Raw genomic sequence first — 25,810 nt, forward strand, 5'->3', positions numbered from 1 at the left:
GAGAGCACCTTTTCTACTCTGAACCCCATTTAATTTTAAATGGGAAGAAATGGCACAGAATTAGTCTGTATGATTTCTTGGAAGGTATACATCTGCATTCATTGTATCATGATTTTCTTCTTAATATTGAGGGTATCTTTTACTTGGATGAAATCTAGACAAGTGCTTTTTCTAGCTCGGTGCCATTTTAATTAATTGAACAGTCTTGAGAGAATGGCATGTGTTGTACAGATCACTTTTATGAAAGTTTTCTCTCATTATATAGCCAGTAGAATTGAGAGTTTAAATAGAATTACAGGCATTTGATGTAAGCATGCTAAGGAGTTAATTTTATGTTTAAGCCTTCTGAAATTTTTTTGTAACCAGATACCTAATACTGTGTGTGTAAAGCTGCTTTCTGTCATAGCAAGGTTGAGATCCTGGAGGAAAGGCTGCTGCTCTGAGGATAAATATAGGTGAAAAGAGGGTGGGAAGAGTGTGGCCAGCAGGTTGAGGAAGGTGATCCTCCCCCTCTCCTTGGCCCTAGTGAGGCCACACCTGAAGTGCTGGGTCCAGTTCTGGGCTCCTCAGACTGGAGAGGGTCCAGCACAGGGCAGCAAAGATGATTGAGGGACTGGGACATCTCTCTGTGAGGAGAGATTGAGGCAGCTGCACTGTTTAGTCTGGAGAAGACTGAGAGGGGATGGCATTAATGTGCATAAATATCTGAAAGGCAGGTGTCAATGGTGCCAGACTCTTTTCAGTGCTGCCCAGCTACAGGATGAAGAGATATGGCCATAAACTAAACCACAGTTTCACCTCAACCCGAGGAAGCACTTCTTCACACTGAGGGTGGCAGGGCACTGGAACGGGCTGCCCAGGGAGGCCATGGGGTCTCCGTCTCTGCAGCCATTCCAAACCCTCCTGGCTCCCGTAGCCGACCCTGCCTCGGCCTGTGGCTCGAGCGGATCATGGAGGTGCCGCTGCGCGCAGCCTCCGCCAGGTGGCAGCAGCGGCCCGCGCCGGGCGCGCCGCGGCCCCGAGGAGGCGGCCCGGCCTGTGGGGAGCCCGGCCCCCAGACCCGGCCTCGCCCCGGCCCGCGGCGCCCCCGCCGCCACCCCGCCGCTGCCGGGCCCGGCGCGGAAAGCCGCCCTGCCCGCCTTCACCTGCTCGGTTCGTCGCGGTGCCCGCTGCAGGCTGCGCTCCGCTCTCCCGCATCCCGCACCAGGGAAGGGAGAGCAGGCCTGGGGCAGCCCTTGGGAGCAGCTGCCACCCGCTGCAGCACGTGTCCCGGCACGGACGGCAGAGCTCCGGCTAAATGAACTGCTCCTGCGGGGAAAAAACGCCAAACAAATCCAAACAAACCCCACCCAAACCAAAACCAACAACAACAAAAATACGCTAGCTCAGAAATTATTCTCCCGCTGGAAAATGAGGAAAGCTTTGTATACTCTCTGTCTAGCATGAGCCCCATTACACTCGTAAAGGCTTTAGAGGCATTTTGGGGCTTCTGCCCATATTTGTACTACTTTCTCAGCACCACTGTTACAATGTATTTCATTAAAAGCCAGTGCCTCTGGTTTTTAATTGGTGGCATTGGTGAGCTTAGTTTTATTTTGCTTTATTTTTCTCCCCCAAATCTTGTTGAGCTGTTAGGAAGCCTTGCCTTCTTTCCTTGCTGTTGAAAAAGAAAATGTCAAGCAAAGTATGTAATATCGAAACATAAATGGCGCTCAATGGACTCTGACAAGTCGTGGTAGTGAATTGAAGTTCTAGATGGGAGAACCCAACTACAACAATGATTTGAGAAAACTCAGTACACAGATGAAATTTAAGTCAAGGATGTTTTGAAAAAGAGGCCCTAAGGATTATCCATGTTCTCTCCTATAATAGATGCTTCTGAAATCTGCTTTTTGGAAGAAATATTTTTAATTTAGACATTCCAGCACTTGCAAAGCATATGTATGACAGAGCTGAAACCAGGTGAGGAATTGCAAATTGTTTGAAGGACTTGGAGGATATTCAGAACTGTGGAAATGAAGGTTTCTTAAAATTCCTGGCAGTGCTTGGAAAATCTGTAGTATTTGTAAGTTTAAATTATTTTGATGGTTAGAAATGTCAGATTCCTTTGAACTTTCTTTTCAGCTTAATTTAAAAATATACAGAAGCCATGGGGAGGAGAATCAGCTTTTCTATGGCAAGATTAGATTAAGAGGCATTTATAACAGGCCCATGTCTGTGACCAAAGGTTCTGCAAGATATGATTTATAGCTTGGAGATGTTTTCCTCCTGGTCCTTACCACCCATCCTCCCCAAAAAAGTTGGTGAATGCAGTAGAACCCACGTCCCTGTGGCAGCCACGTGCAGTTTGCACACACAGCTGAGGATGGCCTGCTGGGACAGCACCTCAGCACTGTGTTCATGGCACAAATGGGAATGTATGTGCATTGGCCAGTGAGGAGTCAGCAAGTTATTTGTGACAGACACCTCTGCCCACTGGCTCAGGACAGTGCCCAAGTGCTGCTGAGCATCCCTGCTGCTGCACCAGGTCACCTCCCTCCCCTCAAATTTGTAGGAGATAAAGCATGGGACAGGGACCTCCTCCCACCTCTGCAGATTTTCAATCAAATTGCACCTGTCACGGTTTGTATTTATTGTAGTGGTTTTCTTCAGATAAATTTAGCTCTAAAATAAAGCTCCAAATTTCATACCCCAAGGCATGAACAATTTGAGCTGTTTGTTGCTCAGTGCAGATATGAAAATGGCTGAAGTATAGATCAGGCCAACATATATTCATTTAAAAAACACATAAGAGTAGGCAGGGTTTAGCTGGAAAAGATCTGCCAGTACTTGCAAGTGATGTTAAATGATGCTCCCTGTTTGCATCCAATATTGTAAGGACAGACCAATTTGAAATGGACACAGGAGAGAAGGGTAATTTGTAGTGTGTTACTACCTGAAGCTAAACTACAGACAGCAGAATTAATTCATTCGCATACACTTCAGTGTTTGTTTAAAATGTATGAATGAAAGTAGCTCATTTACTTACTTGCTGTGTGTTCTGCAAACTTTCTTGGGACATTATATGTGTATTTATATATATATATGTCTGTGAGTGTCTATTTATGTGTTTGGTTTTTTTCTTTCCAGGACTTTGACTATTGGTGCAAAGTATAATTTACATTCTCCACTTCTGTTAAGCAGAAGGACTCTTTTAATATATAATGTTTCTTGCACTCAGAATCAATTTAGCATCCATTCATTCCGTGTTTCTGAATGGTAGCCTTGTGGCACAACTGCATCTTGCTTTGTTCTTAAGGTGTATACCCCACAATCCTAGCATTCCTCTTGGGAAGTAGGTAGTTATTCATGTTGTAGCTGGGTCTCATTAGTTATCTGCTGTCTATGTAAAGCACTCTCCAATTATACCATCAGGTACCTGTTGCTAAGCTTCATTTATCTTTGCCTTCATTGTGATTTTGCTGTAGCAAATTCTCTTGCATCTGTGAGAGTTGCTGTTTATTCCTTAATACCTGACGTTTTACATTCTCCTGACCTGATTTTTCCCAAACATCTTTGTATAAGTAATAGGTACTCCTCAACTTTCTGTTCTTCTCCTAGCTCATAGCTGCAAGAAAAGGCAGACAGTGGGACATGCAGTTTAATAAAGACTCTATTGTATTTTTGCTTTCTACAGGAGACTTCATTTTCTCAAGCACTAATTGCAAAGCTGTCTTTATAAACCTTGTTCTCTTCTCCCCCAGGATTTGCAGATAGAGCGAGAGAGGACTGTGTATAACATTTCTGGCGGCTGCACAGCCCTGGTGGTGGTGTATTTATTGGGGAAGCTTTATGTGGCAAACGCTGGGGATAGCAGGTAAGTGTGTTGTCTCCCCATCTAATCCTTCACCCCAAACTGCCCAGGCCTGGTGTTACTAAGTCCCTTAAAGCAGGCAGCATCACAAGAACATTCTGTTTCTTGGCTGGATGCTTAGCACTTCTCACTGAAGTGAATGCAAATGTCAGGGATAGCGTTCCAGTATCTTGAGCAGTGGTTGCAGTCAGGGAAAATGATAGCACTTCTGGTCCTGTAGCAGTTTCTGAATGGCTTATGTTTGCAGAGAAGTGGAAAGGTACTAAAAAGCCATTGAAACAGAAGAAGTGTTGGGTGTGTAGTAGAATTGTGTGTCGAACGCTGACAAGGTGACTGTATCCAGAACAGCTGGTAGGGCTACATTTGTTCCATGGGAAGTCCTGTGGCTCCTGTTGCCAGGCTTAGTCTTGATAGGCCATTTGGCTTCCAGATTTTCATGTAATTGAAGGTAGTGATCAGTATGCAAATACCTGCTACTGTTGCCCTAGGGGAGGGGGAGAGGGAAACAGGCTATCACAGTATGTTGCCTTGTCCTGTTGTAGCGCAACTACTTGTCAAATTCTCAGAACTGAGTGCTGCTGCTCAGGAGCTGTTGCTTTGTTTTATTTTGAAGTTGGGTTCTTGAAGACTCATGATAAGAAGCATTTTCGTTGTCTTCTGATGTTGCTAAAGATAGGAGCATACTGGAAATCTCTCACTTGCAGTCTTTTCCCCTCTCTAACTCTGCCCTTACCACCATTGGAGAGAGATAATGAGGCTCCTCTTGCAAGACTTCAGACTTCACATGTTTCTTTTGGCAGTGCACTGCATAAACAGGGTAGGGAGAAGAGTTCCCATGCCATACTAACTGCTCATGTATTCAGTTCATTAATGACTGAGTAATTAACATCTGCAAGGGTATTGAACCATGTTGTCTTGATGCCTAAAGAGGCTGCCTGGAACAGAGGGTAGACAGTGTTAAAAGAGTAAAGTGGGTATTTATTAAAAGGCCTTTAAAGGATGCACCTTGGGCAGTACAAGAGCTTGGCCGTGGCTCCACCCAAGATGGATGAATGGTCATGATTTTTCACACTTTAAGTTTTGGTCCATTTACAAATTGGGATGAATTGTCCAATTACAGCTTCAGGTTATGAAGTCCATCCTCCCATTTTGCTCTCTTCAATTCACTGTTGTTTACACTTTTTGGGGTTGAAACTGTAATGGTATCCTTGGTTCTCAGGTTGGAAAAGGATTGTTTTGTCTAACTAAACTGTGAAGAGAACTTGCTAACACTTCATATGAAATTCAGAGTTACATACTAATGCAGTTCATAATCTGAAAAATATGAAAGCTAAAACCTAAGGCATCAGTCTTTAGGTGAAGACTACTATGTTTGTGTTTAAGATTTGTGCATACACAATTCATGTTTGTAGTGTGTAGACCCACATACTTACAGAGACAACACTCAAGGGTTTTGTAGTTTAAACCTAAGATTTTTATTGCCTCTTGCTGCTTTACACTGTGTAAAGGAAGTCAAATAAATCCTATATGCATAAAATTCCTGTTCTTTGTTCTTTCCTTCCTTTGTTCTTTTTCTTGATTGTTTTTAAGATGCTAAATTTGCTGTATGTGTTGCAACTTGTTCACCCAGTTTCTATTGACAAGTGACATATTTGAATCTCCTTTTTGTATCAAATGTCAAGTGAGTCCTCACAGGGTAGGTGCAAACATGTTTGAGGTGATCACCTATCTGGTCAACAGAGCTACTAGCTGAACTACATTCTATTTCTTCTGCCATTAAATTAGAAATAATAATGTTTTCTTGTGCTATTACACTTGAAGTACAGTTGAGCCTCTTTCTCTGAGTTGATTGATTTGCTTTATTGTCTCTTTAAAGTGTACTGTGTAAAACTGGGCATGCAGGACTTACATCTGAGTAGCCAAGATCTTTGTTCTTAAATGACTGGAACTGGCTGCTTCCAGTTCCCTCAGGATTCCTTCTATGCTCCCTGAGAGCAGCCTCAGCTCCACTGCAGCCTCTGATACTCAAGTGCACACTGTTGTTGGCGGTGATCTGGAGTTGGTGCCAGAGTACTGGTGTCACTGTAGTTAAACATACTAAGTCTTCAAGACGTTTTGCATGTTTATTAAGTCTACCCAGAACATCTGTTCAGAAAAAGAGGGAGGGCTGGAAACAAAGGAAACCATCAGCAAGATTGGGTGTTGTTTGAACCAGGATTCAAATTGCCATTCCTAAAATCTTGTTGGTAATAAAGTCCCTCCAGGTTCAAAATAGTTTGGTTTTGCGTTTCCCAAAGGGACCTCACAGAAAGTCTCTCATATGCTGAGGAGAATTGTTCCAAAATCTTTCATTTTCAGCTAAGTCCATTCCTAGACTTTCCTTGCTCAAAAGAAATTTTAAAGCTTTAAAGTGTAGACCAGTTGGCTTGGGTCTCTCTCCCACCAAATTTCCTCTTTCCCACTTACAGGGAAAAAAACCAGCTGTTGCAAAACATCTGGGTTGTTGTCATGACAAAAATGACATTTTAGGACTAGACAAGCCACTCTGAGGTTATCTGCCCCCTGCCACAGTGCACAGTGCATTCCTGTATTTTGAAGAGCCCAGTTATGTAGTCAAGAAGTTTTACTTGTGTTAATTGGGAAAAATAAGTTTCTTTTTGCTGTCTCATGCCTTGTGTAGTCAACTTTGTAGTTTCTACAGATAAAAGGGAGGGCAGTGAGAAATACAATAAGGAAACTACTTCAAGAAATGGTTATCTGCTCTCGAGAAGAAGGGTGGGTTTGTTTTTTCTCTCAAACAAGGGACTTCATCTTGTTGCTGTTGGAACTAGATGATGAAACCCTTCGTTCTTAATTTCTTTGAGTTCACCTACTCATTTGTGCCTTTCCCCTCTCCTCATTCTCCTTCTTCTCTCTGCTACCCCACTGGAAAAAGCCTGCAAATAAATCAAGTTTCCCACAGATAGGGATCCGTAAGAGAAGGTTTTGTGTGGGAAATAAACATTTTGGGTCCATGCAAACCTAACCAAAGGTTAGGCTTCAGGGAACTTCAGAACAGCAGAAGCTTTAAAGTGGGGTTTTGAACAGTTTCTGCTGTCAGAGGACCAAGGTATGTGCAACAAACTGTTACTATCACAATGAGACTAAGGAAACGTTAAGTGTGAGACTTGAATAATAATGTACTGTGCGGTGCCAGCTATACCTCAGACTTATGTCTGTGGTATTCAGTTTATCCACCAAAGCTTCTCAAATCTAATCATTTCATGCCACGTACCCTGGCAGTGTTGTATAGCAGCTGTCCTTTTGTAGTTGATGTGTAATTACATCATGAAAAGACTTTAATTACCATATTACTAAATTACCAGCCAGCAATCCTTTCAGGTTCAGCCCTAGCTCACTTCTGTATGGACTATTAGGCTTCTCCAAGCTGAACACTTTTGGTTGGTGTAAAAGGGAGGAAAAATTGTGCTAATTGTAGGTTTTGTTATGAACTATTATTGAGCTTGATGTTATGGCATCACTAATGTCAATGATATAATTAAACTTCTGCTAACGATGCAATCATAGTTCTGTAATAATTACATGTTAACTGCACATGATACCAGAACCCTACTAAAAATGAGGTGATGTATTCAGAGCCTGATAAAAACAACTTGGAAGGAACTGCTTTCATTCTCTAATGGCTTGTCTGATCATTCTTGGACTCTGCCATAAATATACTTACTTGTACAGTCGAAATTCATATCTGAATATCGGCCAAAGCTTTTTCTAATGTTTCTTTCTCTCTCTTTCATCTTTTCAGTGATTAGCATTGTCCATGCAGGGTTATCTGATTAGGGACTGATAGTGCTATAGTCAGCTATCCAATATATAGTGCTTTTTTTGGTGAGCATTGGGGCTCTGTATTTTGCTTACCAGCATGACATATTTGCTATGAAAACTAGGCCATTGGAATAGCTGCTTTTTATTTATTTTCTTTTTAAAATATGGAATAGTAAATCTTCTCTGGTTGTTGTTTTAAATAGTGTTGTTCAATTCTATATTGCTAAAGTGACTTTTAAGTCTAAACTGCCATGACACGCCTTGTTAATCTCAGTTCTTTTTACTTTTATGCTCTTTATTAGGATGTTGTTTTATAGGTACTGATGAAGCAGTTGTAAAACAGGGACTTAATGTTTTTACTGATTACTGCCCAATTATTGTATAGCCTCATGCAACATAACATTTGTCCAATATCGCTGCAATGACTGTAATGCAATATGATCATATTAACCATGTTTGGCACAGGCATTGTTCTGGCTTTTGTGTTGTCTGGAGCTGCTCGGAGACTGCAGGCGCTTCCATTTTGTGCTGTGCTTGGAGCCACGTAGGGAAGCTGTGCCTTTATCATTATACAAGAAGCAGAACATCGCAAGTTGATTTGACTTTTCCATACACCCTGAAACCCTCACTAAATCTGCAAATGGGTTCTTGGGCTTTCCTGATTTATTGGCAGAACATGACATGAAAGCAAAGGGCCTGATGTTTCAAAGGTTTCAGAGACTTGCAGGGTCACTGAATTTTTTGCTTTGCTTCATCGGCTCTTTTTTATCATCTTTTTGCCTCCTTGCTTTTGCTCCCCAGGACTTATGTTTTCAGGGCATATTCACACTGTACTTGAACATACCTCCTCATGTCCAGAATAGACTTTCTCCTTCTTTTTCCAAGTGTAAAATTACTGCTAAGGCATTTTGGCTTATTAAATGGTAAGAGCTTATTGAGTGAATATTTTTGTGATGGTTTTGTGTGGGTGCAGGTGAAGTAACTTCATTGGTACTTCAAGAGACCAGGTGTGGGAGAGTGTGTTCATAAGAATCTTCTCCCAGTGTAATAAAATAGTGAATTGAAAATTGAATTTGTTTACCATTTCAATTATTTTTGGATTTGCTGCTTGTGTTGAAACTTACTACATTTATACTTCCTCTTCTTTGTCATGGTGCTTGTCAGCTGCTTCCCTCATGGTTAGTTGTCATTATAGGAAGTCAGATTTGGGGTTTAATTTATTTATATGAAGTAAATGAGAGTGGCATGGAAACAGCCACGTATCTGCTGACTGGCAGTGTAGCTTAAATAGAATTTCTTAGAAATCAAAATTGATGATTCTGAGCCATTTTTGTGGTTTATGGTATCTGACCTCTCCCTCAAGGCAGTCCAGCAGGGTCGTTTTTGCCAGAAGTGCTAACACTGTAAGGATGAAAACTAAAAAGTGTTCTAATATATTGCTGTTATAAAATTAGTTTACTTTAGTCCTTGGTTTACTGTCTAGGAAGCTTTAATTTTCTGGTTTTTGTAACTACTCATCTTCTAATCTAAATGGTATGTATTTTCCCTGTTTTCTGTAAGTAGTCTCAGGCCTAAGCCTTCTCTGTCTCCTTATATCTGTGTCTTCATAAACAATAACTGTGCTTCATACTGGAGACTTAGAGGTCTCTAGAGGAAAGATTAACTTAGTTACTAAGCTTCTCCAGTCTGCAGTATTTTGAAAAGCATTCTTTTTCCTGTCTTCTCCTAAAGAAAGGCCAGAGAAAGTTGCAAGACTGAACAACACACTGGAGCCATGCAATTGGTAGGGCTTTCTTTTCATTCTCTGAAGTTCTCATTCCTCCACATTCTCAGAAGATGCCCTCCCAGAGGCAAGAGCGACACTTAGGGATTGCAGTTTGTCCAATCTATGGTACATCCCCCTATAGGTTATTATTAATTCTCTGACAGAATCAGTTGAAAATAAAAAGTGTTTGATCATTTCAGGGCAACAGATAACCTAAGTCTGGTTTGCTCACAGGTCTGTGTAGTGAGGAGAGACTGAATTCAAAGCAAGACAAGTCTCTGCCATGTACATTCTCCTTCCCTGCAGTTTGATAGGTGGAGAGGTCAGATCCTGGCTAGCCCAAAATGTTGGAAAAGATTAGCCATGTTCAAGAGACATGGTCATGTCCTCTCTCTCTGTTCCTCCTGTCTCTTTTTGTTAGAAGCATGATCTGCAGGCCTGCAGGAAGCCCTTCTCCTCTTTTCCTGCCTGGTCTCCTTCCAGGGAGAAGCAGGAGCACAAGATTGATTGGAATAACAGCAACCTCAGATACTGCAGGATTTTGTACTGGGTAAAGCTTTTGAAGGCACTTCAAGAAACACTTAAGGTGAGGTGTGAAGAGAAGGTATTGGATCAGAAAGAAGTCATTTGACTCAAAGGACAGTGCTATGGGAGAGCATTTTCTAGTTATCAAGTGAATGACAAGTTCCAGGTTACTGGCATGTCATATCCAGCACTGACTTGGCAGAAATTATTAATTTGGTAGTAAATGTTTGCAGGCTTTGAAGACAAAACAAATGTCCAACTTCTTTTCCAAGCTCTTGTTTTTCCTGGGAGAGCATATGCCTTAGCAATACCTATGGCAATTAGTAGGTATTAAAGCCATTGTAAACATTTTCAGAGAGAGTCAGTTAAATCTTTGGTCCTTATCACACAGACATTATCTTATGTTCCAGATTATGAGGAAGGAGAAGATTTTTGGCTATTTGAGTAATACCAGTAAACTGTAAAGCCACAGTTCATTGATATTGGTTTCCAGAAATAAAGAATTTTAGTAATTTTAATTCTCATGGGTTTTCAGCCTTTAAAAATAAAAAGAAAGAAAAAATCTACTCCAAACAAACTGTCTTTTAAATCTGTGCCTTTGTAGCGGACCGCAGAGACATGCAAGTTCTTCCCTGCAGTGTTGCAGGGCCAGGGCCAAGGCATGGAAAGCAGACTGGGCACCTTGGTTCTCTAGCTCCCATCTGTGCTGAGGGAGGAGGAGCAGAGGGAGCACCCAAGGCTTGCTTGGTCTATGTTTCAAAGTCTGCTGTGGTCCTTACTATGTTGAAAAGCTTTTCAAGTGACCTGAATTCAACAAACTGCAGGCAGCCCAGGCTGTTCAGTCTCAGCAGCAGCTATGCAATGCTGCTTGAGCCCTGCTCCTGGGACCTTTAGTGATGGCTCTGGTCACTTCTGTGTGGGTGAATGAAGCCGGGCTTGGGTAGAAATTCACCCATGAAGAGTGAGCAGAGAGCATGAGTTGCAATCCTTGCTTTTACATCTCTGTCCAGCTTTTTCCAATATCCTGCAACTGGTACCGAGTTAAGCAGAAAAGCTGAGATCAAAGTAGATATGACTTTAGGTGCTAAAGTAATTCTTTTTGTCAATGGAAAGACAGTGAAGAGCAGAGAGATAAAAAATCCTTGTTACTTCCATCTTACATGGACAGCCATACTCCAGCCATATTACTGGCAAAATAAACACTGACTTGCACAGCAATGCCTTCATCCACTAAGCCCAGGTTTAGTTGCCATAGTAACTTGTCTTGGAGATGAATGTGATATCCTGGACAGCAGGGAAAAAGACTTTGATTCCACAGATACCGGTCCTGAGGCTCAGAGCTGGCCGCAGAGATGTGACTGCATTTCTTTCTTCATTTCCCTGGCATGGCCTGAGTAATTGGTGGCATGTTGTTCAGCCATAATACAGAAACGTGGTGGTCTGTCATCGGTGCAGCCTTGTACTTAGCTGTGTTCAGATGAAGAATACACTGAAATCATCGGGGCAAAATGAATCCTAAGAGAGCAGTAAACCTCCAGCCTAAGGGTATTGGAGTCAGCGGTGGGCAGGTTTTGTGTGCTAGTAGTGTCACTATAAACTGGTTTGTAATAGCTTTCTAGCTGCCAGCTGAAGCCCTTTCTGAAAGATTGATGTGTTGAAATGTAAACCATCAGGAAAGTAATTAATTACACAGCGTTTTAGTTTAGTTCATTCACATTTGGGTTAGTACTACTGGAGCTGGGGTAGACATTACTAGAAGTATATAGGTAAACTTACAAAGTCACTGCTTGTTCAATAGCAAAATTTACTTTCCTGGCTAATGAAACAAGAACATTGCATACTGACAGCCAGTGCCATCACATTAGTGGGAGGGTGGGCATAACAAAAAATATATAATTAGCCCTAAAATAAAGCACAGTTAATAAAGTGAACTGCTAATAATAGCTCCATGCTTTGATTTCATCAGTCAAGCAACACACTTGAGGACCTAAATGGGAGCAGGGAATTCACTCATGGTAGAGTCTCATGGGAGTGGAGCTGCAGCCCACTGAAGAGGCACTGACAACTAGAAGCATACTGCTCCAGGGGTCAAAAACGATGGAGCAATGTGTCTTCTCCAAGCTATCTCCTCTGTGGACACCCTGCAAGCTCAGCATTACATTTAATTTTAAACTGTAGAGCAGTGATGCAGAAACAACTGAGGTAATTTAGTTCCATTGTCGGTGACAGCCAGGTGCTTCTCATTGTTAGATGCAATATAGGGCAGACTGCCAACAATAGAAAATCCTTTTAACTGCTGCTTACTAAGTTGTTGTGAATACATGAGATGGAATACCAGATCAGTTCTAAAAATTCTGATTTCTGTTATTCTTGGTGGCAGTAAGAAAAATCCTGACTGGCTCAGGTGCTATTGAACATGAGAAGTAAGCCCTTCCATGGAAATCTGTGTTATTCTGCTTACAGCAACAGTTTCTATTTGCCTATTTGTGGTGCTGTTTTAAAAATAATACAATTAATTCAGTAAAATCAGACCACCAGCATCATGGCTTTAGAGTGTTTCAGCAGCCTCATTGTGTCTAGAGGCCTTCTCCAAAGGAATCACTAAGTAAGCACTAGAAATATGAATACGAATGAGTCAGGTAATTGGAAACAGCATAAAGCTCTGCATGTGTGTGTACAGGAACAGCTCATGTGCTTGCAGGTGCCTCTGAAAGACAGCTTTCAGGGGGGTATTCAGGGTCTGGATTACATAATTTCTTTCTCTGCTTCTTTTCAAAGGCAGGAGGAGGTTCTCATCTTGCCACAGGAGAGGTATGGCATGCTTGGCTCCATGCTGTGGCAAAGACATGAAAAAAGGACCTTGAAGGAGATTCTTGGGAATGCCTAGTTGGAGTCCTGGTGGAGAAAGGGCTGTGCTTGGCAGTTGTGCTGCTGAGATACTAACCCTTGGAGCAGCTGGGGTGGCTGGCAGTCTGCAAAAAGCCTTAGCAAAGTTTGGGAGTGATCTTCATTGTTCTGGCAGGAAATGCCAGAGCACGCTCCTGTAGGAAATTACTTTTGCAATACTTCATCACGGCAAGTTCTCACACCTTTTTTTGGCTTGAGGGAGCTGAAGTTCCCCCAAGTGATGAATGAAAGTGTCTGAGCAGCCTCCTATAACCCACAACGTAACATGAAACTACATTGTCACAGGAAGAGCCACAAGCAGGCTGAGTCTACTCCTGCTTAACGCTGGCTTTGTTTCACTAAAAGAAAAATTATCCAGTGTTTCTATCCTGTCACAACGTTTCTGTGAACAGGCTCATGTTTGTGCTGAAAAATACAAAGAAATCAGGGTGGCACAACTGTTGAGTGGCAGTAAATAGAAAATCAGGATAGAGACCATTTTTACTGGCTCTACTCCTTCCCTGGTTTGTTGTTTGTTTTCTTCTTGATAGTGATGCCTAGTAAGAGTTGAGGCATTATCTTAAGTATTACATGGGGGAGGCACAGAGGGTGTTTTTTCCACTGGTATTGCTGAGGGTTGCTGCTTTCACCTGAGTTTTATAGTGATGGATATGTCATCACTGGAGCCTGTTTTATTGCCAGCTAAATGTTATATAATAGTTTGTTCCACTATCCCTAGCCTGTCTTAATTCATAAATTAAGGAAGTAGTTTAAAGGCTTTGCACTATACTTCCATGTTGTTAGTGAATACATGGGATGGAATATGAGATCAGTTCCATACTTATTGCCAGTGCAGTGAGGTGTTTGTACACCTGGTTTCTAAAGAAACTTTAAGAAATGGGATTGAGTGGGACTAAGTGAGAGTAATTCAGTTTGAAGAAGTAAAACCAAGGCGCCAGTGCTGAATGGATTAAAAGTCATCAGTAATCATAATGGCAGTAAGTTCCAGTACGTCATTTACAGAAGAGAAAAACATTTCTCATTTTAATTGTGTTATAGTCATTGTCTTTCACTTCTTAGCAATTAAGAAAACACAAAGAAATAAAAACAGCACAACTGGTTTGAAGCTTAGCAACCATTAGCATTGATCGTCCCTGGTTTGTTTAAATATATGCATTTAGTTACCAAAATAAACAAGTACCCATATAGACTGATTTAATGGTTCTAGGATTTACTTTCTTTTTTCCACAGCTATCTTGTGACACACCTAATTAAAATCTACTGCTTAGTTCCCCTTTGAATAAAATAAAACCCTGCCTTATTCTTTCTGTCAGTTTAATCCCTCTTTCTTTTTCATTGACACATTTCTAATACCTTTGCAGACAGGCCAGACACTTCTGCTTCATCTGTACTGAATCCACATGCTTAACACCTTTTGACAAAATGGATGTAGCCTCCCTGTGGCTTGGAATTGATATACACTGTCAAAAAGGGTTTTCTGAATGGTCTTTCTCTGTCACCTTTACCAGATTTTTATCCTGTGTTGTAGAAATGTGCAGTTTAATGTTGCGTTTCAAATCATTTTTGCCTGAAAAAGTGTGTAATGGAATCAGGGTGTCCCCTGAATACTCCTAACAGTTGGAGATGTCTCTTTGTTTTGAACAGCAGAATCCCAATAGACCTGTGACAGCAGTGGAATTACACTCTTGACCTTGTTCACTAAAGTGTTGCTTTGTCTGTATGATGAAATGAGAGTAACCAACAAGAGCTTCCTCTGAAATGTATGAGTTTCCGCTGTTAGTTTCTCATAAGAAACAGAAACTACACTTGCAATTTTCAGCTGATTGTGTTTTCCACAAAAGAAAAAACAAACAAACAAATAAACCCAAAACCCTGCTTGATTCAAGGAGTGCTGGTAGTTGTTAGCCATATTAAAAATGCAAAAGCAGTTGATATATCAATATTTTCCTTAAGCCAGTGTTGTTGCTATACTCTGAGCATCACAGCAGCAGTACAGTGCAGTGGCAGATTTTTGTCCTGTTGTTGCTTCATTCTCTACGTATTTTAAATCAAATGTATACTAAGGCACGAAATACAATTTCTAAGTATTGAATCTGAATATAGAAAATAACTATATACTTAATGTTCTATGTGAATTTAGGTGATTGTTATGGACTACACAGTTGTGTCAATCCAAAAGATAAATACACTGTTTTCTGCAGATGCACATGCAGCCTTTTAAGCTCCTGGTGTTTCTTTTCATTTGCCTGTGACTGAGCAGACATAGACAGCTGTAGGATTTGCCATGACTGCCAGTCCTGCCTTGTGCATTGAGCCACTGGCACATCTCTTGCTCTCCATTTACTTATTCATGATCTGGCTTCTCTCTGGAGCAGAAGAACTCAAGAGGCCAGAAAAGATACAAAATCAGATTTTTCAGATTTTTGTTTCTTCCATTTTAGGCTACTTCAGCTATGTTTTGGGGAGATTTTTCTCTAAAATATTCCTGTTTACTGTGAATATCCCAGTTCTGGAATAGTGAACATACTTTCATTGTCATGCAGAGCATGTGAAATGCAATGACAGGTACAATCCTGTAGTTCCTGTGGGTGAGGAGTTAGGGCTCAAAAGAGAGGAAAGGACTCAGGGAAGTCTAGTTTGTTTTTAATAGAGATCAGAATAAGTGACTTACTGGCCTCTGTGGTCTCAAGACTTCAGAGCAGTTTCTTACTGTAGACAATGCTGTGTGGAGAGGGCATCAGAGCATGAAGGGCAATGCACTGAGGACGCTGCAGATCTGTGACTCCTGATTTCCAATCCTGCCAAAAAAAGGTTTTGTTTTTTTAATTACTCTTTCTTTGGTGATATAAATTAATAATTGGTATGGGTCTGAAGCAACCTTGTCATCAGAGAATATTTGGTTAGTGTTGACGTACTTGTTTCTCTGCAAACATGAATCATCCATCTGCCTTTGGCAGGCTTGCCCTGTGGCTCTGCTATAATGTGTTTCACCAGTGTGGTGGAAATTAAAATGTCACTATTAAACATGGCAAAATCAGATGCTGTCTGGGCACCGCATCTATTCAAGGAGTTCTTCCTTCCTATGTAGTTATTTCTGACAGTTTAATGGGACAGCTGTATTCTGGCATAAAACAATACATTCATATATCCTCAATACATGGGGAGTTAAATGCTTTCAGAACACTATTTCCTTGCATACATGAGTGTTTCATGCATGGCAGAAGCAGTAATGCTCATGTAACACCATGTTGCTGCTTAGGCCATTAGGAAGTGTAAAATCAAAATTAATTGTCCTGCAGGACCATATAGAGTGGGTCTCTAAAAGCAGTTGCTGGAGCTGTTTGCAGCTGCTGCATCAGCCAGGCTCCTTCCTCGTGAGCAGTTATTGACTCTGGGCTATTGAATTCAGGGCTCTGGAGGTTGCTGGGTGGAAAAAGCCTTCAGTTGCTGCTTGGCAGCTCTGTCACTGCAAGGTCATGGAAAGGGCACATCAGTCTCCAAACCCAATTAGGGCCTTATTTGGCACCCTTTCAATCACAGGCGAGAACCCCACTGAGCAGGGTGGCTCCCAGGCCAGGCTTTTGCACCCAGTCTCCTCAGTGAAACAGCCAACAAATGTGTCCCTTTTTGTCACTTGAGCCATCAGAAATACACTTTGCTGTCGTGAAACAGCTAAGCAGTTAGTGCAGAAAGGTAAAGAGCCCAGTACAGGCTTATAAGCTCACCACAGTTGAATTTGGACCAGTGCCTTGTACATATATGTCTATGTCCCTCCCTTTACTCATATCTAGAGCTGTCTCATTCCTCAGATCAAATCATTTGACTCTTATGAACAGCTGTAAGTTGCAAGTTGAATAAAGTCCAACTACTGAAAACATTAATGAAAAACATAAAACTCTCTTTTACCGCATATCAACAGTATTGCTTTAATTCCTCCTGCTCTGAAGATTTTTTTGTGTGTGTGTGCTAGGTTGTGCTTTTCATCCCAGGTGGCTGCCAGTTCTGGTGAAAATAAGTTGAGCTATGAAAGGTTGACCCACTCGCCTCTGAATTGCTTTTTATATGATGTGAGTCCCTCAGGGCCCAATTCTACCCAAAGAAGTGAGAATGACAGCTATCAAAATATATACGAAACATGTCAATGTGCACAAAGAAAAAGGTGAACCCCAGACTGGTCTGAGTGGTCTTTAAAATCTGGATTTCCTGTGAAATGGTGATTAAAGGGGAAGCAAAGAATAATCAGAAAATTAGCCTGATGTACTAGCAGTTATATCAATGTGTGGTTTTATATTAGCTCTTTCAGACAAGCAAAAGATCAGAAAATCCCTTATGACTTGCTTAAACTAGTGTGTAAAATTTGGTTTAGAGTCTGATCAGCTTCTTTCATCAGTCTAGTCTAGACTATTGCCAGAGTACCTACTCTTTTCTAAACCTACAGGCCCCTTAGGTGAAGGCCTACTCCACCTGAATCAAATAACTTTTTAATAAGTTATATAAAATGCTCACTGTCTGAGTAGATTAAACTCATTCAAAGATTAATACCTTAGGAACTGCAAAAATAAAAGCAAAAGTGTTGTTGCAGAAGAGAGGTGTTAGAGTTCTTAATTCATATTTAAATTATTGTCTCAGAAATGCAAAAGAAAAAATTTCAGCAAACTTTTATTATTTTTGATTGGATAAGCATTTTTGTAAGTCTGTAGTCAGATTCCCTAAAGGAGGAAAAAAATCTGTCAAAAATTATGCACAAATTTTTTTAGGAAATTAAACACATGCAACTACCATGTCTATCCCAAGTACACAATATTGGTTTTAATTAAGGGCCAGGCTGAACCTTCAGTATATAGACTGCACTCTTGCCATCTCTAATTTCTACACAGGATTATTTGCCAAGAAGTGAAGAGCAGTAAGAAGTGAAGTCCAAGAGAAGTAAATTTGTTACCTTTCAAGGCAAAAACGTTTGTTTTCCCGTCATTGCCAGAGCTTCTTCCCACATCTGCCATTGTTGTACCATCCTGAACCTGTCTACTCTTTGCCACGTGAATCTCAGGAATGTGAACAGTTCATTTACTCATAGATAATGCTGCTGCCTTTTGCATACTAGCAGTAGTAGATGACAATTTGGAGGCAATTTTAGTCCAATGTCCAATCCACAAGACTTGGAAATCTGTCCAATGCCACTAATTTTAGAAATTCAGGTTTGTACCTGAGTTGGTTTTCTCAAGATGCCTGTGTTTTGAATTTAGAAGTTTAAGTTTTCAGTCTTTGTGTGCCTACCATATTTGTTGGTTGCATTCCAGTGGCATCAGAACACCTGGCATAGAGTCAATGACAGCAAATCGATCAAATGATCAAGGGAAGTAAGCTAGCTCATGCATAGGACATCAGTGGGGTGAAAATATCACAGAAATGGGAACATTTAAAACATAGAGAAACTGGAATCCAAGTGGCAAATACTTCTTTTAGCTACGCCAAATTCTGTCCATGTTCAAGAGGAGAGCTGTTATCCAAACACTGAATTAATCTACTGATGGCTGAGAAACAGTTTCACAGCAGGCATTAAAGTCTTTGGGATGATAGATAGTTTATCAAAAGTGCCAGGCATTGCTCTACTTACAGAGCTGCCTAAATAATGGAAAGATAAAGGAACATAGTTCTGTGAGTGAATACATGAATGCAGAATGTAGTAGAAATATTGGGTAAATTCTTCCCTCCTTCCAGCCAGTGGCATTACACCAGGGAAAGATTGGACCATATTTTGTGTGCAGCATATCAGATTGTTAAGAGGCAACAGGCAGGTGTTTAAAAAAATTTTCTCTCTGCGATTTGCAGAACTGTGTATGAAATCTCCTGTCTAATCTACAGTCATACAGGTAATGAGCTGCCATCTTTCAGCAAGTAACTAGTTAAATTTGTGCTAAATAGGATTTGCTTTGCTAGTTCCATTTTATGTTGGAGTAGATATGTTCTGACATGACATATGACCAATTAATGATTGGAAAGTGCTTGGATGAGTCATTTGAAGCCAGTAGTTTAGACAGTGTCAGCCACAACTGGTATTAAAACCTGCAAAGAGTTGTTCTACAATCAGTGATTCTGCAGCATCTCCTCTGGGTGTCTGCATTTCACTTAATAAAGATACCCTTTAGACATCAATTGAAATAACTCTTGCCTTTGTTGCTTGGATGTTTTTGTGGGCTCTAAAATGAACTCAGCTTATACAAGTATACTTTGTTACCCAGCCTAAAGGATGCAGGGCAGGAATTATCCAGTTCTGCTGACAACCTCAGTAGAAAAGAAATGGCTTTATTTGACCGTAGTTCTGAAGAGAATAAGAGTGTGACTGTACCCTGTGGTTTTCTGGGTTTTTTTTTTTTTTTTTTTTTTCTGTGCTCATGATGTTTTATTACTTTTACAGAGCTATAATAATCCGAAATGGTGAAGTCATTCCAATGTCTTCAGAATTCACTCCAGAGACTGAACGCCAGCGACTTCAGTATCTGGTAAGAGACCTGAGGACCAAATCAGGTGCTACTGATGACAAGCATTGCCCAGTAATATCAAAGGCTTAGAGAAATGCTGCTGAGTTGCTGTGGTTCAGTGAAGGGTGATGTGTCCACTGAACACCAGTGACTGATCGTGTATGTCTTTAAGCCATCAGCAAATGTGGAGAAAATCCTGCAAATCTCAGTGAAAGGAGTATTACCTCTTCAGCAAAGGCCATCGATTAGCGTGGTTGTGCTTGTGTACATTGTTCAGCTGCAGACCCTTCAGCAGCACACTGGTGTTGGATTTTGAGAGCTCAGACAGAGAGTTAATGAGCCACACATGTATTTCAATCCATCCCAATGCTTGCTGTGTGACAGTGTAAAATACTACAGACTGCTCTTTGGATGTGAGTGATATTGCCGAGTTCAATTAATTTACTCAAACAGTATGCCAGTAGTATCTCCATCAGGAGAAAGATATCCAACTTAGAGGTGATCTCAGTGAACACTAGTAACTGCAGGATAGGATGGGTGATCAAAGATTAGTTTTATTTACTGTAGCAACACCCATAAAACTGGGGCAGGGTGACTAGCTGGGGACACATGGGATGCTTTATAGACCAAGCTGTGTTGGCTGATAAGCTGCCTGAGGAATATAAGTTAAAATGTATGGTGTTATTTTTCATACAAACCATCCTGTTACTTTTTAAGGTTTTCTTCAATGGACAGATCAGGTGGTTGAAGTCGATTAGTTGTTTGTCAGAATGTAATTTCTAACATGGCTGAGAGATTTCCTTTGTCCTTCTTCTGTTTCTTTTAGAAATTTAAGCTTCAGCCAAGGCAGGGTCACTCTCAGCCTTGCCTGACTTAAGGTGGACAGGCCAAGGTTAGTGGTGTTCCCAGGTCTTAAGCTGTTTTTTATTTTCAGCCTAGTTTTTCACTGTGGTTTGAAACTAGACAAAATGCCAGTGTTTGAAAGGTGGAGGTGGAAGGTTTTAAAGAAAAAATTGTGTTTCCTCAATTGTCACATTTAATTTTTTTTCAGTCAGATTCATTGGCTTGAAGCTAAAAATTTCAGAAGAAATACTGCTTTGGGACTATTCATATTCAGAGAACCAAATGGAAAAGAGGTCTAAGAAATATTTACAGTTCAGTTACATTTAAAATAATTTGTTTGCCTCTAAAATAAAAGGTATCTTTAGCATCTAGGGAGTCTGCTACTTCTGTAGGAAATATGAGATAAAACATTGCCTACAAGGGTTTTTGTTTTCTCTTTTGATGTCCTTTCTGGCTTAAATTTGAAACCAGTTGCTGATCTGAAAAGCATTTCTGCTGTTTCCTGTGGAAAATTCCTTTACCTTTGTTTGTCTATTTTAATTCTGTATGTAACAAATATGCCAGGTCTATGGGTATCATGTTCAAAGAGAATACATGCAAGACAGCAAGAGCGTGAAACAAAATTACAGATAATTTCAAACACAACATTCCCTAAGTAAGATTTTTACTCTTGTGTTTAAAAAAGAAAAATAAAAAAATGACTCCAAACTTCTTGTAAAGTTCGCATAAGCATTACACTCCAAAGTTTGCATCTATCTTGCTAATTAGATCCCACATAATTCCTTTTATCACTTGTCTGTCCCCAGGTTCTATTAGTCTGTTGTTCTACCATCAACATCTCTTGTCTCTGGTTCTGTCTGAAAGTTATTTACTTGGAGTCTATTTTCTTGTTTGCAGTTAAAGCTGAGTTCCTTTGTTTCAAATATGTTGTGCTTCAAATATGTTCTTCCTGCACGATAGGAAGAAAATCCATTAATCACTTTAGCATTAATATTTTACTTGGTAAATGCAGAGATCCTGTTCACTATGAGGAAATTACTGTACAAGCAAAGGGATGGTATGGATTTACAGCCTGCAGGCTGTTCCCTGTGCAGCAGACAATTTTGGTGCTGTCAGAATGAAGGAGCTTCCATCTGCCTAAATTTAGTGCCTGTTGATTCCTTCAGTCACACAGGATGTTCTTTTAGGCCCTCTTTTCTGAGCCTTAATTGCTGTGTGGAAAGAAATCTGTGGGATAATGAGTTGTTCAGGTCATGTGAGTAGCTTATATGAAGTCCTCCAATCTAGTCTTAGACAAAACTGTGCTTCAGCTAATACTGATTGAATAATCAATCAACTAATACTGATTGAGTAACTAAGAGGGGAGGGAAGCTAATGGAAGCAAAAGGACTCTCCTGTCCTGGCAAGTTTATTGCCATGCATCCAAGAATTACCTTGGCAGTAGGCATCTGGCATGGACACCTGAAAAGAACAAGTTGACTGTCCATTCGTTCTGACTTTGAAGAAGCTCTGAGCCTGGTCATCACTCCATAGGAGGGCAGTGGTGGGGAAGCATGCAGCTGCAGACTTCAGGCTGGCTGTATGACAGAGACAGACTTCTCTGTCAGGCAGCTTGTGAGAGTATTGCAGAAGGCAATCAATTGTTCAGTCAGAGAGCACTTCTTAAGATGTAAAATGTGAAAGCTTTGCACCAGTGTTCCCTTGATCTTTCAGTTTCTGTAGAGGTTCAGTGCACCCTATTGCTTCCCTTCCACTGATGGGCATTCAAAAGCCTCCTTCGGAATTTGTGTAGCAAATTCTGTAGCAGGAGACCTCCACACATCTCTTGGGAAAAGTCCTGACTTCCCGTATCAGTGTATCTTGAAGGAAAAAAAACATCCAGTATTTACTGGGAAATACTCTGGTAGATTCAGCAGTTGTGCGGGCAGTGACAACCAGAAGCAATTTTTCTTTCATCTTCTGAGGAGACTATTAATTTCAGTCATGATAGTCTAAATTGCAACAGTAAACAGGATAGATTTTGTTACTTATTCCCTTGGAAAATGTGTTTAAAATGAATGGTGAATTGAGTGTAGTGCAGATGGGTGCATTTCTATTAGTTACTGAAGTTCACACTTTCAAGATGTCATGTGAGGTCAGTGTGGTGTTTGTAGCATCTTCATGTGTGCAGCCAAACAGCCCCTCTGAAGTTCACCAGAAGTGGTACACCACTTCTACCAGTGCAGGTGTCACTGCTAGTAGAGACTGGGTTGTTGCAGTGTGATGCAATTTCCTGTTTTAGCTATCTCAGTCCTTTCCCAGGACTTCTCCCTTCCCCTCCCCTTGCCCCCTTGCTAAGTGCTGTCCGTCAATCTCAGTAGGCCAGCAAGGCCATTGTCTGATTGGCAAAGTTCAAAAGATGCCTCTCAGCCCTGGGGAGAATTGGGCCATCCAAGTGTCATTTGTCCCCTGAGCCTTCCCCCCTCCTACCTGGTTGGTGCCATACCTGCCCCTTTCCTCCCCCTCCCCCCGAGCTTCAAAGGACACTGAGACCATGCGATCGGCATTCTGTGAAGCTGTTACCAAGATTCAGAGATCTGTGACCCTGGAATAAAACTCTGGATTAAACCCTCCGCAGAATCCATCTCCTTTTCATCTTCACCTCACCTAAAGCTTCTCCATCAGAGGTAATAACTGAATTCCTGCTTGTCTGGACTTGTCTAAGTGCCTAGCTGCAACATACAGCCAGCCAAAGGTGTCTCTGAGGTGAAACACCACAGCTGCTGCCTCTGGCCAAGCAGCAAGGCCCAGAAGAGTCCAGGCACATTCCACCCAATAATATTGGGATAATATTCCAGTACTGGGTGGCCACCAGTGACAGTGACTATGGGTGCTCTTTGTGTTTGCCACCACTCAAGCAAAGGTTCATGAGCCCAGATAGTCATGGGCTCAAAGGGGATCTATTCCTATTTTCTTGCTCAGGTGAGGATAATAGTGACACTAATATTCACCTGCTGAAGGATGCCTGCAGAACCTGAGCCTGAAGAGGAAATGAACCCAGATCTCCTAAATGTCCAGTCAGCACTTCAATTGCAAGTTAGTCAAGACGTAATTCCCTTACAGTTTTTGTCTCTCTGTATCACCCAGCATAGGCTTACTTCAGCCATTTGACACAGCGGATGATGCTGTGGTAAAAGAGATGTATGGTTCCATGGAAGGGGTCCTGGCCTTTCACGAGATGAGAGACCCATCAAGAGATGGATTTGGCTTCTAGTCTTCTCCTTCCTTTTGCCACCACATCCTTTAATTTTAATCTGTCTTTGTTTTAAATGTGTCCCTATGGTAATGGCTGAGTTATTTGCAAAACTTCTGGGTGTGCTGGGCTGTGCATGCTGTTGTGAGCAGTAGTCCCATATAGTGGAATATTCTTTTGGAGAAAAGGGCACAATATAATAAAAGTATAAAGTTGTAAGATGGTGTAGGAGAAAGCAGCAAATCTGAAAATAGCACAGAATGCAGTGAAATCACTAGTGCCAGCGACTTTCCAGGGCAGTGCCTACTGAAGGAGTGGAAAAGGCAGTGGCAGGCCTTACTGAGTTGCAGATAAGATAACATGCAGTGTTTCCTGCCACCTAATTAACTGGCAGGCTAGTGTGTAAGTCTAGGTTTATCTTAATTTCATGTTTGCTTTTCTAATCACCAGGAAACACAGCAGGAAGTAAATGCCCTTTTTAAACAACCATGACTAATATTTCTTTGACTGAACTTCATTTTAAACAACTAATTTTGAATGCAATACATCCATCCACAAAACACACCATTAAATGGCAGAGTACCAAAAACACACAATGCAGACTATGCCAGATTTATGCCAAAAAGCTCTAACAGTTTCTGAAAGAGAAAATATGACAAATGTTCCAGTTCCATAACACAGAATAACAATGTTGTCTGAAAATACCTCATAAGGATCCTGGAAGTGTTTGGTAGCCACACTATTTGTTAAATTTCAGGTTCTCTGAGTGGTGTTTCTGATCTGAGGTTCCTGCAAATTGAGACTAAACAAATTTAAAAATGGAAGATACATTGTGTCATCAAAGGCAAAATTCTGGTAGTGAGTTCACTTCTCTTTTTTTTTTTGTTGTTGTTTGATCACTTGAGGGGATTTCATGGTTCTGCTTGTCTATCTGTTTGAAAGTTCTGTAGGTTTTTAAAGTGTTGCTTTTTGTTTATTTTCTGGTTCTGCTGCCCAGCATGGTTTTCTTGAGGTGGGGAGAAGAGTCCTGCCTTGTACATGGAGAACAGGTCTCAACAAACCCAACTGGAAGTTGCAACTGAGTTTTGTAGTAGAACATTCTTCTCTCTGTAAAATTACCAGTGAAGCATCAAAATTGGCAGTTTAAAAATGGTAAAGAATATGGAAAATTAAATAAATAAAGCAAAGCACAACAAAAATCCCCATTTCTTCACATAAGAATTCAGATCTCAGACACCAGAAGCTTCCAAATTGCTCTTTTCCCTCTGTTTCACTGACGCCAAAAATATTAGAATCAAGTTAAGATCGCTGGATTGTAAATCAAGCATTGAGGCTTGGCTGTGGAAGACGAGTCTTATTTAAACATTAACAGTCCACTGGTAACTGTGCCAGCTTTATTAATCTTATTTCAGTTATGACCTCAGACTTTCCATCTGAGTAAATCTTTATGCAATGCAGTCTCTCCTGGTTGCTTTACCTTTTCATTAAAGAAAATTCTTGGTTTTAAGTGAAAAAAGGCTAGAAGCTTGTAATGTTTTTCTTCTGAACCTCTTATTCAGACTAGTAATCTCACAATCTGAAGGTTAGATAACTTCATTTTGATATCAGGTGTGACTGTTTTTTAAGTATGACCTTGTTTTGTAGGCAGGTGACAATATTAAGCTGGTAGTGGTTTGTAATGTTTTAATCAAGATAAGCTGTGCAGTTTTAAAAGCAAACCAAATTTCGCTTTGAATGCAGACTGACTTCATTGTTTACAATATCATAGACCAGAAGAAATTTTAAAAATACCAAAACCAATCCAGCTCTTTGTTATCATACAAAGAAAAAATATCGTTCATATTATGCGACACATCAAACCATTAGGAATTTTCCATCTCTTTTGCAACTGGAATGAAAATAAATAAAATAAAAAGCTTACGTGTACTTTTAAATGAAGAAGTTAATTTTTTATAATTCCAGAGTTCTAGAAGAATGAGAAGTCTCTTGTGGACTAATACTGCTGAACCTCTCAAAAGTCACTAGTGCTTCTCAACTATTTCTGTAATGAGGAGAGGGATCCAATTAGAGGGCCCTTGACAACTGTGTTTGGGTGGAGAAGGGGACCTTGGCTGACTGTAGACTGAAGGAAAAAAAATGTAATTCCCTTAACTGTACACAGAGAGAATTTGATGGAGTTCCTGTTCCAGGAAGGGATCGTGATGTCAAGATCACTTGTGTGCTTGAAAGCCACCTCTTGAAAGCGGAATCCAATCTTGTTGGCTACACACAGCAACCTTCCTCAGTCCTATTCCAACCAAGCTTGGGGTATTTTCTGGAAGGATGTCTGGTGATGGGAACAGGGACAAGCTGATAGAAAGTTAGCATGATGTGCTGAGCCTGAT

General features: G+C 40.8%; 1 protein-coding gene across 1 annotated transcript in view; it reads left to right on the top strand.

The window, feature by feature from the left end:
- PPM1H (protein phosphatase, Mg2+/Mn2+ dependent 1H) overlaps positions 1 to 25,810 on the top strand; it is a 131,619-nt gene that overhangs the window by 70,149 nt on the left and 35,660 nt on the right. Inside the window, exons 4-5 of the mRNA XM_030960787.1 lie at positions 3,744 to 3,856; positions 19,288 to 19,372. Of these exons, the coding sequence (XP_030816647.1) occupies positions 3,744 to 3,856; positions 19,288 to 19,372 (198 nt within the window). The remainder of the gene's footprint in view (positions 1 to 3,743; positions 3,857 to 19,287; positions 19,373 to 25,810) is intronic.

Source organism: Camarhynchus parvulus, chromosome 1A (assembly GCF_901933205.1).
Source record: "Camarhynchus parvulus chromosome 1A, STF_HiC, whole genome shotgun sequence".
In the NCBI taxonomy this organism is placed as follows: domain Eukaryota; kingdom Metazoa; phylum Chordata; class Aves; order Passeriformes; family Thraupidae; genus Camarhynchus; species Camarhynchus parvulus.